Source organism: Branchiostoma floridae, chromosome 2, assembly GCF_000003815.2.
Source record: "Branchiostoma floridae strain S238N-H82 chromosome 2, Bfl_VNyyK, whole genome shotgun sequence".
NCBI classification, from domain to species: Eukaryota; Metazoa; Chordata; class Leptocardii; order Amphioxiformes; family Branchiostomatidae; genus Branchiostoma; species Branchiostoma floridae.
This window is the reverse complement of record NC_049980.1, coordinates 17,223,650-17,237,523: the sequence shown is the minus strand read 5'-3', so window position 1 is coordinate 17,237,523 and position 13,874 is coordinate 17,223,650. Positions and strand designations below refer to the sequence as shown.

Here is a 13,874-nt window from a genome sequence, read left to right as displayed (position 1 = left end):
TCCATTTAAATCTTTTGATGAAAAACAAAATCTTACAAACACCCCGTGTGACATTCTATGGTTCCGTCTAGTCGTCTCGTCCTCAGAACAGTTTTGACAACAACATGGCTGCCTCCATGGGGAGAGGCAGAGGCGGTGTCACCAGTTTTCAAAAGAAAGCCAGAGCCAAAACTCTGCAAATCCCGGGCACGAGACCTTCGTCGCAGGGAAACCAACTCCTAGTGTCTACTGGGGTTCCATCTCTGGACCATATCATCGGAGGCGGGGTCGTGGTCGGGACCGTCATGTTGGTAGAGGAAGATTCCTTTGGGAGCTATGCACGCCTTCTGATGAAGTATTTCATGGCAGAAGGAATCATGACCCACCATCCTCTACTGCTGTCCTCAGCGGAACTCCATCCTAAACAACTCCTGAGTGACCTTCCTGCACCAGTTAGTGACGACATCGGAAAGGCTGCCCTAAACCAGGAAGAAGTGTCATTAGAGAAAAATGTGCAGAAAGAGGCAACCATGAAAATAGCTTGGAGGTAAAGATGAAACATTCCATCCACTCATTATCTTTTTTAAGTAGACATTGATCACAGTGGCCTGTGTTATTAAACATGTGAGTTGCAGCATTCTACTTGTAAATCAGAATGATCAAAGTGTCAGTTTCATGACTTAAATTTACTAGCATGTACCAAGGAGGAAGAAGAACTTTTTTAAATATTGCGCAACACGTACAATGTATGGCAAAAAAAGAAGAAACAAACTTATCATCCTAATTACTAAAATAAGTATTAAAATAATTATTATTAGTAATTGTATGTACCTCTACCAGTAACCAAGTAATATCTATGTGCTCTGAGTGATGATTTTCTATCGTAAAAAAGTTACTTGACATCACATTCTATTCCTAGATACCAGAAGTTGCGGACAGAGCAGCCAGAACTTGGAGCCTTCTCTCAGTTTGGCCACTACTATGACCTGTCCAAGACCATGTCCAGTGAGATGAGGGACACTGCTCCTACCAGGCTGTTCTACCTCCAGGATGAACTCCCCCTGGAGAAACAGGGTGTGTGGACATCCATCACAAACCCTGCCTACATCAAACTTCTACAGTCCATTCAAGATGTGGTGAAGGAAGGACAGTTTGATCTCTCCGTCCCACAGCCCAAGGATGTGCCTAGAACTGTACTGAGGATTGGTCTCCACTCGCTGGGTTCCCCCTTGTGGGGAGAGCAAGACAGTGGTTCATCACACGACTCATCCCTCCCTCACTTCCTCCATGCACTGAGGGCTGTGCTCCGTACCTCCCTTGCTGCTTGCCTCATCACCATCCCCACACACCTGTTTGAAGACATGGCCTTCACACGTCGCTTAGAAAAGCTGTGTGACTCTGTCATAAGGCTTGAATCTTTCGCAGGTTCCGAGAAGGAGCAGAACCCTGCCTACAAAGATTACCACGGCCTACTGTACATTAAACAGTTGTCACAGGCAAACTCTCTCCTGTCCTACATGCCAGACTGTAATGACTTTGCATTCAAGTTGCGAAGGAAAAAGTTTGCAGTTGAGAAGCTTCACCTGCCCCCAGAACTGCAGGACAGTCAGCAGCGGGAGCAGGATGATCCTGTGGCTGCACTCAAGACTCCATCAGCTAGTTGTTTTAACCCTAGTGTCAAGAGTAAACTGGACTTCTGAATTTAAATCATTCTATTTACATAGATATGCAACAAGTACATTTCCATTTTGTTTGTAGTTTTTTTTTTCCCTTTCCACCATTCTACGCAAATGACAAACATTTGTACGTGATTATTTTTTAACAATACAAGGAAACTGAATGTCAACCTAATAAAACTTTTAGGAATTCCCTATTTCACATTGCATGTGTCTTGTATTTCTTTGGGACATTAAATGTTTTCAGGTTATGGCGCCATAGATTAGCCTTGGTACTGCCCTCTGTAATCTGGCATGGTTACACTGGTAAGCGAGCAAAAAGACTGAGTCAGCAGTTACTTTGGATGATGGTATCCAGGCCTACCATACATATTGTAAGTTTGTAAAATACATATTTGCCTTGTTGTGCTAATCAGACATTGAACATACTCATAACAAGCTGTAGATCCAAAGCAAAGGAACTTGACATTAGGCTCTGGTATATCAACAAGCAACAGACGATACTAAATTAGGACTTGTCTTTCAAGAGCAGCAGTTTGAAAATGAAAGCCTAAATAGTCATGTACTTATATCTATAAAGAAGAAAAACAAACAAGAACAGCTGTGTCCCATGATCTTTTATTCAGATTCAAAGTTCCCACCCAAAACACCCACAGCAACTTGTCTTCTATATACAAGTAAATATAGTAATATTCACAGTCTTACAGTCACAAGTACAACTACTAGTAATAAAGCTGATTAATAAGTACATGTACATTCTTAATAACTTTGCTTAAGATATTTTGCAGAAACACATTTTCAATATTCTAGTCTACCTATCTGTTGACCAGTAAACAATGCCTCTATTATACAATAGCCTCATAGTTTTAATTAAAAGATGCCATCTGCTTCCTCCTTGCACTGGCAGTGTTAGCAGAGGTAATAAGTTAACTGGTTCTGTATACATTGTCTCACTGTCATTTATTCACTTTTATTTGGATGTCTGCAGAACAGTGCAGTCTATATAAGCCAGCCTTTTCATTACTACTGAGTTAAGCAACACCAAAACACTTCAGATCTGTGAATTGTGACTGGGAAAAAATTCCGCAAGAGTAGACAATCCTTTTTAGCAGTCACTCATGGTCAATATCCAGGTATTTTCTGACAGCTTTGACTGCTATTATATTATTTATCTTTTTTCTATGTGCAAAGCGTCATAAGGTGTTAATTTGTGCTACATTGGCAGATATACAGTGTAATGTATAGCTCTGGTAATGTTGCTATATTGGATGGTCATTAGCAAAAAATACCATGTACATAGTTCAACTCATTCACCTCATTGTCCAAGTAATAGTACTTTGCTTGATTACAACAATTGCAGCCATTAAAATGGCTTCAGTTAATTTTATAGTAAAAGTCTGTATTTCACACCATCTTCGTCACATTTCCTGCAATACATGCACTTTCAATCATTCAGAGGTGCCCAAGAGCCACAGAAATATTCGTGTTACGATAGGCTCTATGTGACCTGCATACCACCCTTTGCTACTTCAATATAAGTGCCACTCATGTTGCCAATAGTGAAAGAGTGATATGTACACTAACATTTCCATAAATACAGCTAGGTTGTATGTTGGTGGAAGTCCCTATACTGTGGTGTGCGTAGGGGTACGCGGTTGGAGGTTCATAGTTTTACAAACCCAACCGGCAAAGTCCACATCTTCTGACTCTGACCTCTTGATAAATGGGTGAACCTGGAAGAAGATAAAATCAGGTGACTTTACTATTTCCATCACTGCTTCATATTCTTGCATAGCACCAAGGCAAAAGATGAGCAAAATATGACATAATGGAAATTGAAACCAACAGAGGAAAAACACAAAACTTTGTTTCTCTTCAATCAGTCTTCATTCTGTTATACAAAATGAGAACAACTCACCATCAACTGTTTTAAATCTGCTCTTTCTGCTGGGTTTTTCACCAAGCTGAAAAAAAACAAGTGCTTAGAACCAAACATGAATACATGTAACAGCATGTACAACCTTTCCCACTACTCTAGATATCAATGGTAGGAAACAATGTGTTTCCCCATGGAGTGAGATAAATCAGCTGCTTAAGGGTTCCCCACTGGCTAAATTGAGATTTGATCAGAATGCTAATTGCACATGGAAAACAGTTAAATTTGAGATGTATGTTCCTAAGTGCTCTATTTTCTCTTAGATGAGAAATAATCCCAGTGGCAATGACATTTGCTAATGTCTATGCGTTGCAAAAATTCATTTTTGAATCTTCTTCATATCCAGCTATCGATATTCTGTACAACTACAGTTTTTTTTTATGAATCTATCAATGAGAAAAGTAAAAGTGGCAAGTCAAGATGCCAATTTAGCCAGTGAGGAAATCTAAAACATGATGATGCGACATAAGACACAAAAGTCCACATTTTTCATCCAAACCACTGTAACATGTACATTTTAAGAGATGACTGACAAGATGTTTGTAACAAACATTGGCAGACTTACCACTTATCTACAAAGTCAATGAACTTGTCTGTGAAGATCTTTCTTGGGAGTTTGGGAGGAGACTGAAGAACAGAAACAAAGTCACAGTGATAAGTAATGGACAGTGTGCAAACATACCAAGGCAAAGTCAATATTATAAACATTCCTCTATTGACAAAAGGTTGCCTGACAGTTATCAACTAGCAGATAAAAGTATTGAAACGACATGCATTTTTCAAACATCTGCAAATCTATACCAGCACTTCTACCCTAGAAGAATAACAGACGATTAACTGAACTCAGGATAGTGAGTGAGTGTGACGCTGTCAAAAAAAGACGAGAACAACCCACCTCATTAACAATGTAGTCCAAGAGTTCAAAGATGGCCATAGGTCGGGGCCCATCCCCACCAGGGTGGGGCATATTGAATGCTGAAATGGCAACAGGAGTTCACATCAGACTTCATTTCTTTTTTTCTTTAAATTCCAAAAGAAGTTAGGTTTCATACTCACTGCAAGTACATATAGGGTGGCTCCTTTTTTTTATTTGTACACAGTACTATAAGGCAAGCCTGGGCCAATTGTAGAATTATGTTCATGACCTGCTCCAAAAACCAAGTTGATGTAGAGTGGCCTTTTTTTTTCCTTGCACATAATAACATAGGGTGAGCATAATAGTGTGTGCGAGTAGCTTAAAGGCTACACAGAAACATTCTGCATTTTTGCAAAAATGTTGCCTTTCTAGTTCAACAAGCCTTTTCTAAGCTTCACAAAGAAAAACACATGACAGCCAGGTTGGTACTCACTGTTACTGAGAGGCCTGCCCGCTGGTCTGCCTGCTTGTGAGGGAGAACTGCTGGATGCAGCATAGTCTGGGTCCAAGGACTCTGGGGGTACATCAAAAATGGCTGCCATGTCCTTAGGTTCAGGGGGTGGGATGGGGTAGCGCCCCACAGCCATCTCTACTAAGGACAAACCCATACTCCAGATGTCTGACTGTACAGAGTAATGGGTTCCCTGCAGTCTCTCTGGCTGTAGGAGAAAATACAAAACAATGTCTTAAGCTCATTTGGCTAGGTTTGCTCCACAAACTGCATTTCAATACAGTCCATAAGCCTTACTGTAATAAAAGTTCATTGTACATTGCAGTATGCAAACAATAAAACAGTACAAACCCAGTACAAATGTAGGATAGCTATGGCGAAGGAATTTTTTTTACAAAACTTTGGTTTCAACAAAATGGACAATAGTAAATTACATGTTTTGTATGTCTGCAAAAAGGTATTGAGCTGAAAGGCCACACTTGCTATGTCATTATTTGCAATAAAACATAATATTGTTATCTATTATTGAAGAATATCGCATGGATTGTGTCATGTTCAATTTTCAGAGTTCTATGGATGGCTGAGTGCACCAGATTGCCGTTATTGTTGATGGTGCTGTTAAAAGGTTTTGCTAATGCCTGGGGCTGATGTAGAGGAAACAGCTGTGACCTACCGACATGTAGGACCTGGTTCCCACAAAAGAATTAGCCATGGAGTCTATGAGCTGCCCACTGACACCAAAGTCACACAGTTTAATCTCTCCCCGAGAGTTGACAAGGATGTTGGAGGGCTTCACATCTGTGCAGGCAGAATACGGGATAGGTAGCATTGTAAGTATGGTGCAACAGTAAAAATGTCAATATACAAAATCATGCCAGAATGTCATATCTTTCTCCACTTTGATGGCACAAATTTGCTTTAAAAAAAAGACCACCAAAAATGCTTTCAAAAGTACGTCTTGTTTGATAAAAAGTTGTACCATGGTCTCATTTGCGTTTTCTGAAACTAAATGTGGCTGTAGCGACATTGGCCTGTAGCCAGCTGCCCTTGATTGTGTCAGTTGTCACATTAACATCACGTGTTTGCGTTCCCAGCGACTGGACTGTCTAGACAGCTCTCAAATATTACATCAGCAAGTCCTGTAACTACATTTGTATTTCCTCTCCAACCTGCTTTTGTCACATAGATATCCATGTTGTCAGTCATGTGAACCATCATCAGGTCAAGCTCCTTTATGTCTACTGAGATTGGAAGTCTTTCTCCAATTAAGAGCTCAAAATATATTTTTTTCTGCTACCCATGTTTCTAAAAATGTTTCTAGCAGTTTGTAAAAGGTTTCTACAAACACAGCAACCACGTATTATAAGTTAAGAAGTGGGGGTGGAGAGACACAACAGCAGGGTGTTTGGCCCATAACCCAGAGGTCCTGGCTTCAAAACCGTTGATATGCCACCGACCTTGTGCCTTAGTTTGGAAAAGGCACTTACCACAACTTTCCTCACTTCACTCAGATTTAACTTGGTTAGGGCCTTCCCTTTTAAAGGAAGTTGAATGGAGGTTCGGTGTTTGAGGACAAGCATGTAAAAGAACCCACCACACTTATCAGAGTAGTGTGTGAGTGGATCAATTAAATCTGTCCAGATATGTAAGTTTGTACTCTTCAGTACAAACCTGGTGTATTATGTCATCAGGAAGTTTAACAGGTATGCAATACATACAAACTTACAAAGTATCTTATAAAATGTATGTCATTAGGTCATGTTGAATGTACATACCTCTGTGCATGATTTGGTGCTTCTCCCGTAAATATGTCAAACCCTTTAAAACCTGTAGGCGAAATAAAACAAATGTAAGTGATTCGATACAAAGGGAATTTACTGTCAGAACTTATAAATGGAAAAGTATTCACACACTTAAAATACCAATACCCAAACTACACCACTGCATCTAAATGCATCCATCAATGTGTGAACAACAAAGCATTAACATATCATAAGCTCCTTCAGGAGTGTCATAAATAATGAAGAGTACTTACAGCAATACTAATCTTGCCTAAAATTTTTTCATGAATCTTCCCTGCCTTCTTCAGAATCAAGTCCAACGAACCTCCATCCTGACATAAGAAGGAAAGCTTGGTTAATGAAGGAATAATCCAATACCATCTGCAATACCATTTTAGTAAAAAAAAGTCTAAAATCTAATTCCATCTGATAACAGTTGAATGATGATGTTGTGGTGCACAATTTAATTCCAGTTGAAGATTCCAGTGACTTGAAAGGATTTATACATCGTTTTAGAAAGTGCTATCCATATTTCAGTGGATTAGATAAAAGTTTCCAATGCCATTTTGTATGGAAACTAACAGCACTAATTTGTTAATTGTCCTAGCTTGGTGTCGGTTATGTTGAATTCCTTAATCAGTGGTGCAGATTACATATTTCCCAACTAATTGATGTGTGACCTCTAGCATAGAATACATAGACTGACTGGCAACACTGATACATTGTACATTAAATGAAAAATTCAGTAATATTAGGCATTCAATCCTATACAGGAAAGGAAAGCACAAAGTTAGACTCGGTTAATAATACTAAATGAAAACAGTTTTTTTTAGCTTGCAATTATATTCACGAAGCAAACTTTCACCCATGTGCTAACCATTTCAGTTCAGTGTAAAAGGTATGATAATGTTGTGATCTTGTACAGCCTTGTACTTCTGCGTCAGATTTTTGGTCTTCGATCGGCACTGTATGGCTGTCATGCTGAAGCCATGTTCCCTCATGCCCTCCAATAGATATTTGTTCCAAAATCTGCCATAAAGGCTCTGGATCTCCTGATCCCCTCAAAATTGACCCAAATCAAGGAGCTTTTGATAAAGCTCCTTGCCCAAATAGAAGAAACAGACACAAATAGAACAGACACAGTTTCCTCAGTCGACCAGTGAGAACTCGAGTTGGCAGCTTTTAAAACAAATTTTAAAAACACAAGTCAAAAACACAGCCAAAATATCTGAATCAACGCAAATAACTTTCATTTTCCTGTGTGATGCAACAAACTATGTACGCTAGATTTACGCCATTTTTGTGTTCATGATGACAAATCGCAAATCTGGATAATTTGAAACTGTATAAGATCCATCTGGCAAGGAGGTCTGAAATTGTAATATATGCATGGATTTGGGAAATTTAACGTTCTAAAACTCAATGTGAAGACTGTGACAGTAGGACGTATTCAGGACAAAAAAAGATGTGTTGTTGCCAAAAAGGATTCTACAGAATTTGTGCACAATATCATACATGAATACAGGTGGACATTGTGTGGATCCCCTTTCCTTAGGCCCCCAATTGTTCCTGGCATAACATGTTTCTAATGACATCCATCGAGTTGAAACTGTGCCAGTGCAACCCTATGATAGCAAATAGCTTTGGGGAAAACACAAGTCTTATTGAAAGGTTTCAGTGAGAGCAATGCAGTCTTCTAGAATAATCTGGCATTGGCCTTCCCATAAACAAAACTAAAGTCACTGAACAAAAGCAATTTATACCAGATTAGAAACACACTCATCTGTTAATATTAGAAATAGAATTAGAAGTGATACCTTTTGATGGAACAACCAAGGAGAACAACTAATGTAAAAATGAAACTAAAAGAGGAATTCATAGAACACATGGCCATTTCTCATGATATGTCTAGAATGTACATTATATGAATAACAGTTGTACCAAGTTGTCTCATACAGTAATAGTCTTTGGTGACCTCGTGTTTCATTACTGTCTGAAGCCTTCGCAGCAAACCCTCTGAACATAAAAAGGGCATCTTCAATGCATAATTTATGACCCCAAGGCCATACTTCACTACACCCAGCACAATCCACTGCTACGCATATGAATACTTCATAGCTCAAATATTCCCTTTGCTGGAGTAAGTGTGACACTGTAACACCTACCAATACAATTTGCAGGGCTATGGTAGAGACAAACTTGTCACACCTCTGACCCTACTGATAATATACATTGTACAAGGCTGACAACATCAAATTGGGCTTACATCAAAATGTCTTTAAGTCACTGCTTCACACTTTTGGTTTCACTACAATACCTTTTAGATATTTAAACTTTAAGATGGTGACTGAGAATTATTCATAATCATAATCTCAATTCCAATACAAATGTTAATTTTTCTGATATTCTCTGATGTTTGCTTGTTGTTTTCTTGTTTGTCTGTTCCAAGGAGAGCTGAAAAGATTATCAAGCTTCTGATAAGGTGCATAGATCTAGCATACCTGTTACAATGTGCCCATATACTGTAGTTCCATGGATTATTTTTGTATTCTGTACATACATGTAACTGGTGCTTCAGACCCTCCGTACCAGTTATTTCACCATTATTTATCATACAATGATAGGAGTAAGCAGCCAATGTTTATATCTGATTTCTAGTCCCAAATTTAGGCAAAATGTAAACAAAACCACACTACGGGAAACAGGGCTCGAAATACTGGGGTTTTGTGCACCCAGGTGCACCCAAAATTGGAGCTGTGCACCCAATTTTTTTCTGTAGGTGCACAGGGTGCACCCAAATATTTTGATAGGCTTATGTATGCTAAGATGTCAGCATACAAAGTAAACACCATATTCTTGACATCTGTTACAAAGATAATAAAATGACTGTCATAGTACTTCCTATTTCTGAAGAGCTCCGTTCAAATTACTAATTATAATAAGTAGGTTTGCAATTATGTTTTTCTGATATTCTACTTTATTTTATGTGGTGCACCCAAAAATATTTTGGTGCACCCAATTTTCAGATTTGGGTGCACCAGTGCACCTATTCCAAAAAATAAATTTCGAGCCCTGGGAAACATTTATAGCTTTCATCCTTATAACAATGCTGCCACCAATTATAAAAGACATGTATGCATTATCACATTGTATTTCTTGCTAAGTGAACATGTACATGAAGGTTAGCACCATGGGCATATATATTGCTATGCCTGCTTCATCGATTAAAGTTATTTTTTCAATGACAGGTCAACTCTTTGCCCGTAATACATGGTCTTATTTCCTGTTTGGCACAAAATTTACACATGTGTAGACAATAACTTTTCAAAGAAACTTTCAAGGCATTGGGCACATTTCTAGGAGTATATATTATGAAGGATCCTTCCAGCACTTGAAGATACCAAGCAAAACAAAAAAGAGGTTTCTGATGTTCTGTCACAAGTTCTACAGTAAGGGGACGTAAAAATTCCTGTTGAAAGGTACTTCACAACACAAGCACCAGTTGGACCAGGATAACTGGGGAATTTGAAAATCGACCTTGTCAAAACATGAGGACACTATGAACCTTTTGTTATATGGATAACTGTAAAGTAGAGTGAAATTTCTATTGTAAAGTTGGCAAGGAAACATAACAAAGAAAACAAAGAATTGACAAATATCCAGTTGCATTTTATGGTATCAGGTGTCCTCAAAAGCAAAACAAAAATCCACCTGCTGGTGTTAGAAACCTGAAAAGCATTAAGACCTGACATACAGTCTTCAAAACTTTACCACATAAATGAATCTGTGCAGGTAAGAGGAATAAGCACTATACATGGAGTACATCTGAGTATGAGTACTTCATATATGTTTAGTATTTGGGAACATTAACGTTATCCAACTACAATTGAAATGCATCCTTGAACTATAGGGCTTATTCGCGTGACGTCATCACCCCTTCCCTCCGTGTGCCGCCATTTTGGTGTACCACCAGTCCCGGCGAAGATTCTCGGTGTCTGAAGGTCTCTAAATCCGAGGAAAGTGAAGTCGTTTGCACGCTGTTTGACTATGCAAAGAGCTTCTAACCTCAAGTCATATTTTCGCTACAAAAATCGGATGGAAATTATCCATATTTCATCAGAGAGGGAAAGTTTTCGGAGATCCAGTCTACTTTACGAACACGGCAACAGTGACAGGGTGACAGCGGAGTCCATCGATCTTGTCTTTGTTATTTTGTTCTGTGAGTGTGAACGACTTTCTGCACACTCAGTTAAAAACGTACCAGGCTTACAACAACTTGATGAAAAGTCCTTGCGACAACGTAGTATCTGGACAAATACTGGAGTGTAGGATGAGATTTAGTTCAAAGAAGTACGTAGTGATCGGGAAAGTTCGACATTCAGAAGTCGGACGACCACAGGATAGTATCCTGTGCTGCGGTTTTTGTTCACACACAGTTAGCATCTTGTACTATTGTGGGTTTTTTTCATGGAAATTCATGAAAGAACTAGGGGACATGCTCCTGTTGTCGTTTATGGACTCCGCTGTTTGTTTTCGGAATTTCCCTTCGTATTTTCATTCCCGCACGGCTTTCCTAGAGAATCGCGAAGCAAATCTTACTGTTACCCAATCTGTGTGCGCTTTACCAATGCAGAACTAACATCCCACGCCAAGACAAAACACTGTGATTGTGAAACTAAACGTTTTGAACGGAAATGGTGCATTGCTTGGGAAATATTTACAATTTTTACGGCGAGTTGCATAGGGCCCCACTGCAAGCGGGCTGACTGTGGTACACCAAAATGGCTGACTTCGCTCGTTGCTAGGGGGAGGATCACGTGACTGAATAAGCCCTATAAACATCAGAGCTAGTGTGTTATGCCAATGGGTGGTAGAACTGACTTTACAGATACAGATACCATATCATCTTGTGACATCATACTGACACACTTACCATGTATTCCATACAGATACTGATCTCCCCATCACTGTAGAAAGCACCATAGAAGCCCACGATGTGAGGCGAGTTACATTCGTGTAAGACCTTCAGTTCCCGAATGATCTGGTTCCTAATGGCTGGCTTAATCTCCAGGTGGATAAGCTGAAAGAACAAGACAGGAATGAATAAATTTCAGGAAATCAGCTTGAAAGTTTAGGGTTTCAAAAGCATGACCATTTAAAAGTGCTGAGGAAGGCCAAACAAGAATATGCTAGTCTTTTGGACAACTTTGTGTCGGTTGTGCTAAAGTGAATGGCAGATAAAAGAACAGAATAGTAGGAATATGCAAAAACTGCCGTCTGAAATATAAGAAAGTGGGTGTGAAAATCATAACCAAGAAAAACCTCAAAGAAAGGGCAGAGGTACGACTACAAAAGATGTTGTTCAAAAAGCACTAGTTAGATGTTCAAAATGAAACGATCTGGACAAGCCAGGAAAGGAAACCTTTGAAATCTATCACCCTTGCTTCTTAATGGAAAGATCTATCAGTATCAGTACTAAAAACAGCCATCTTAGCCAATGGATTTTGTATTTCTGTACAATACATGTGCAGGTCTTCTGATTGCAATAATACAACTAAGTACTATATTTCTTCTATTCCCCTTGTTGGAGACTTGTTTATCCTCCAGCTCTGGTACATGTATGATTATGATTTTTTAGACATTGTCTCATAGATGCTTCTGTTTGAATTTTTATTCAGGACAAAGGCTCCGATTTCACTCCATAACTTACAATGTCATGTATCAAAGTTTTTACACATTTCTTTAAAGTTTAATGTTCAGTAAGCTCAATAATCAGTATGTAAAGTTCTATCTAGGTTCTCTTCCACATTTTCCACCCAAAATGTCTGCTTACCAAAATACACAGAAACTGGTTACAGCTGAATGAAATGTCCCTGACTCCAGAGAACTAACCAACGATGTTGAATAATACATATGATGTTGTACACACTGACCTCCACGTGCATGTACATTATACACATAATACCCGTCAAATACACCCTGATCTTGTTCCTGTGAGCAGGAAATGTGCTGTGACATAAAGGGTGGTCCCATTTCCTGAGTCTATATTTACAATAGAGCCCTGCCTCTGGAAAACTGGCTCTGATGAGGTTATCATAAGGTGATTCATTAAGTCATGTGCTGCTAATAAGAGCGCCTTAAATGTAGACACACCATGCTGAAAGGGATATAGATAAAAAATGACACAGAACTCTCTACATTGAATATTCTCCTTAAGTTCACATCAGTTTTTACTATAGTGTACAGTCAGATGCATCTGTAACATGTCCATACCAAAGTTTATGTCTGACTATGTATCACAAAATGTTTGTCTGACTTTGTTTGCTTTGAATAAGAAACTTAGAAAGACACCAATGAAACGCTCCTGCTGTGATTATGTTTTTAAAGCTATCAATTACAAAATGCATAACTTTGCAATGAGTTAACAGGTGCCTACTGGGGGTGGGTACCTGTACGATGTACCGGTACAAAACAGTTTTTTCTTATTGGACCGGTCTGAAAAAAACGGACCCGAAAAAAATCAGTGGACCTGATGCTGGACCGATTAGAAAATGAACACAGTATGTCGGCAGGCATCCACACGTTTGGTGATTTAACGGGCCAAGAAGATAACAAGAGCAAAGTTAAGTTTAGTTTATAGTCATTTCTACCAAGGTTCTACAGTCAAACATACAGAGGCAGCTACCCTTGTTTACATGATGTTATGATTTTAACATTAAAGCAGGAGTCGTACACTCCATCAAACAGATTACTTGGTAGCGAAATGGACCATCGTTTTGATGGCACAGATCCTACAATAATGCACACCAACTGTGACCAAGAACGATGACCTACATATACCAGTCCAATCAAAGCTAACATACCCTGGGGAATAAAGAACCCATACTGGAAGAGGCACAAGCAGGAAATGAATATTTCTTGAGGTGCCTAATACTAGTAATAGAACCATCCATACTCATGCTGTCTCCTTACCTTCCTTGCCATAATAAGCCCGGAGGGTTTGTGTTTTACTTTTGTGACCACACCCCCGTTGCCTGCACCCAGCTCGCCAGGTTCTCCAAGTCCTCTGCATTCAGCTCCCCTACTTGCTCTTTCTGTGTTAAGAATGCTTCCAGCCTTTTTCTCTGCTGATCAT

General features: G+C 39.2%; 2 protein-coding genes across 2 annotated transcripts; one reads left to right on the top strand and one right to left on the bottom strand.

Annotated features, from left to right (window-relative positions):
• The first annotated feature begins 71 nt into the window (after positions 1-71).
• Positions 72-2,220, top strand: LOC118405021 (elongator complex protein 4-like). Its single transcript, XM_035804424.1, has 2 exons — positions 72-526; positions 899-2,220. The coding sequence occupies exons 1-2, from the start codon at positions 105-107 to the stop codon at positions 1,677-1,679; spliced, it is 1,203 nt and encodes a 400-aa protein (XP_035660317.1). The 5' UTR covers positions 72-104; the 3' UTR covers positions 1,680-2,220.
• A 36-nt stretch (positions 2,221-2,256) lies between these two features.
• On the bottom strand, positions 2,257-13,872 carry LOC118408739 (dual specificity mitogen-activated protein kinase kinase 1-like; the record flags this gene model as incomplete). The annotated part of the gene is given in 11 exon segments (XM_035809597.1): positions 2,257-3,388; positions 3,574-3,619; positions 4,157-4,218; positions 4,487-4,566; positions 4,941-5,166; positions 5,632-5,756; positions 6,734-6,785; positions 6,994-7,071; positions 11,673-11,819; positions 13,712-13,788; positions 13,791-13,872. Coding segments are annotated over 11 exon segments (1,083 nt in total), but the record flags the coding sequence as incomplete, so codon positions are not given.
• Between the last annotated feature and the right edge of the window lie 2 nt (positions 13,873-13,874).

Excerpts from the sequence above, each read along its gene's own strand:
- LOC118405021 (XM_035804424.1), top strand. The coding sequence starts at position 105 with ATGGCTGCCTCCATGGGGAGAGGCAGAGGCGGTGTCACCAGTTTTCAA. Across the intron at positions 527-898 it reads ACCATGAAAATAGCTTGGAG|ATACCAGAAGTTGCGGACAG; the intron begins GTAAAGATGAAA and ends TTCTATTCCTAG.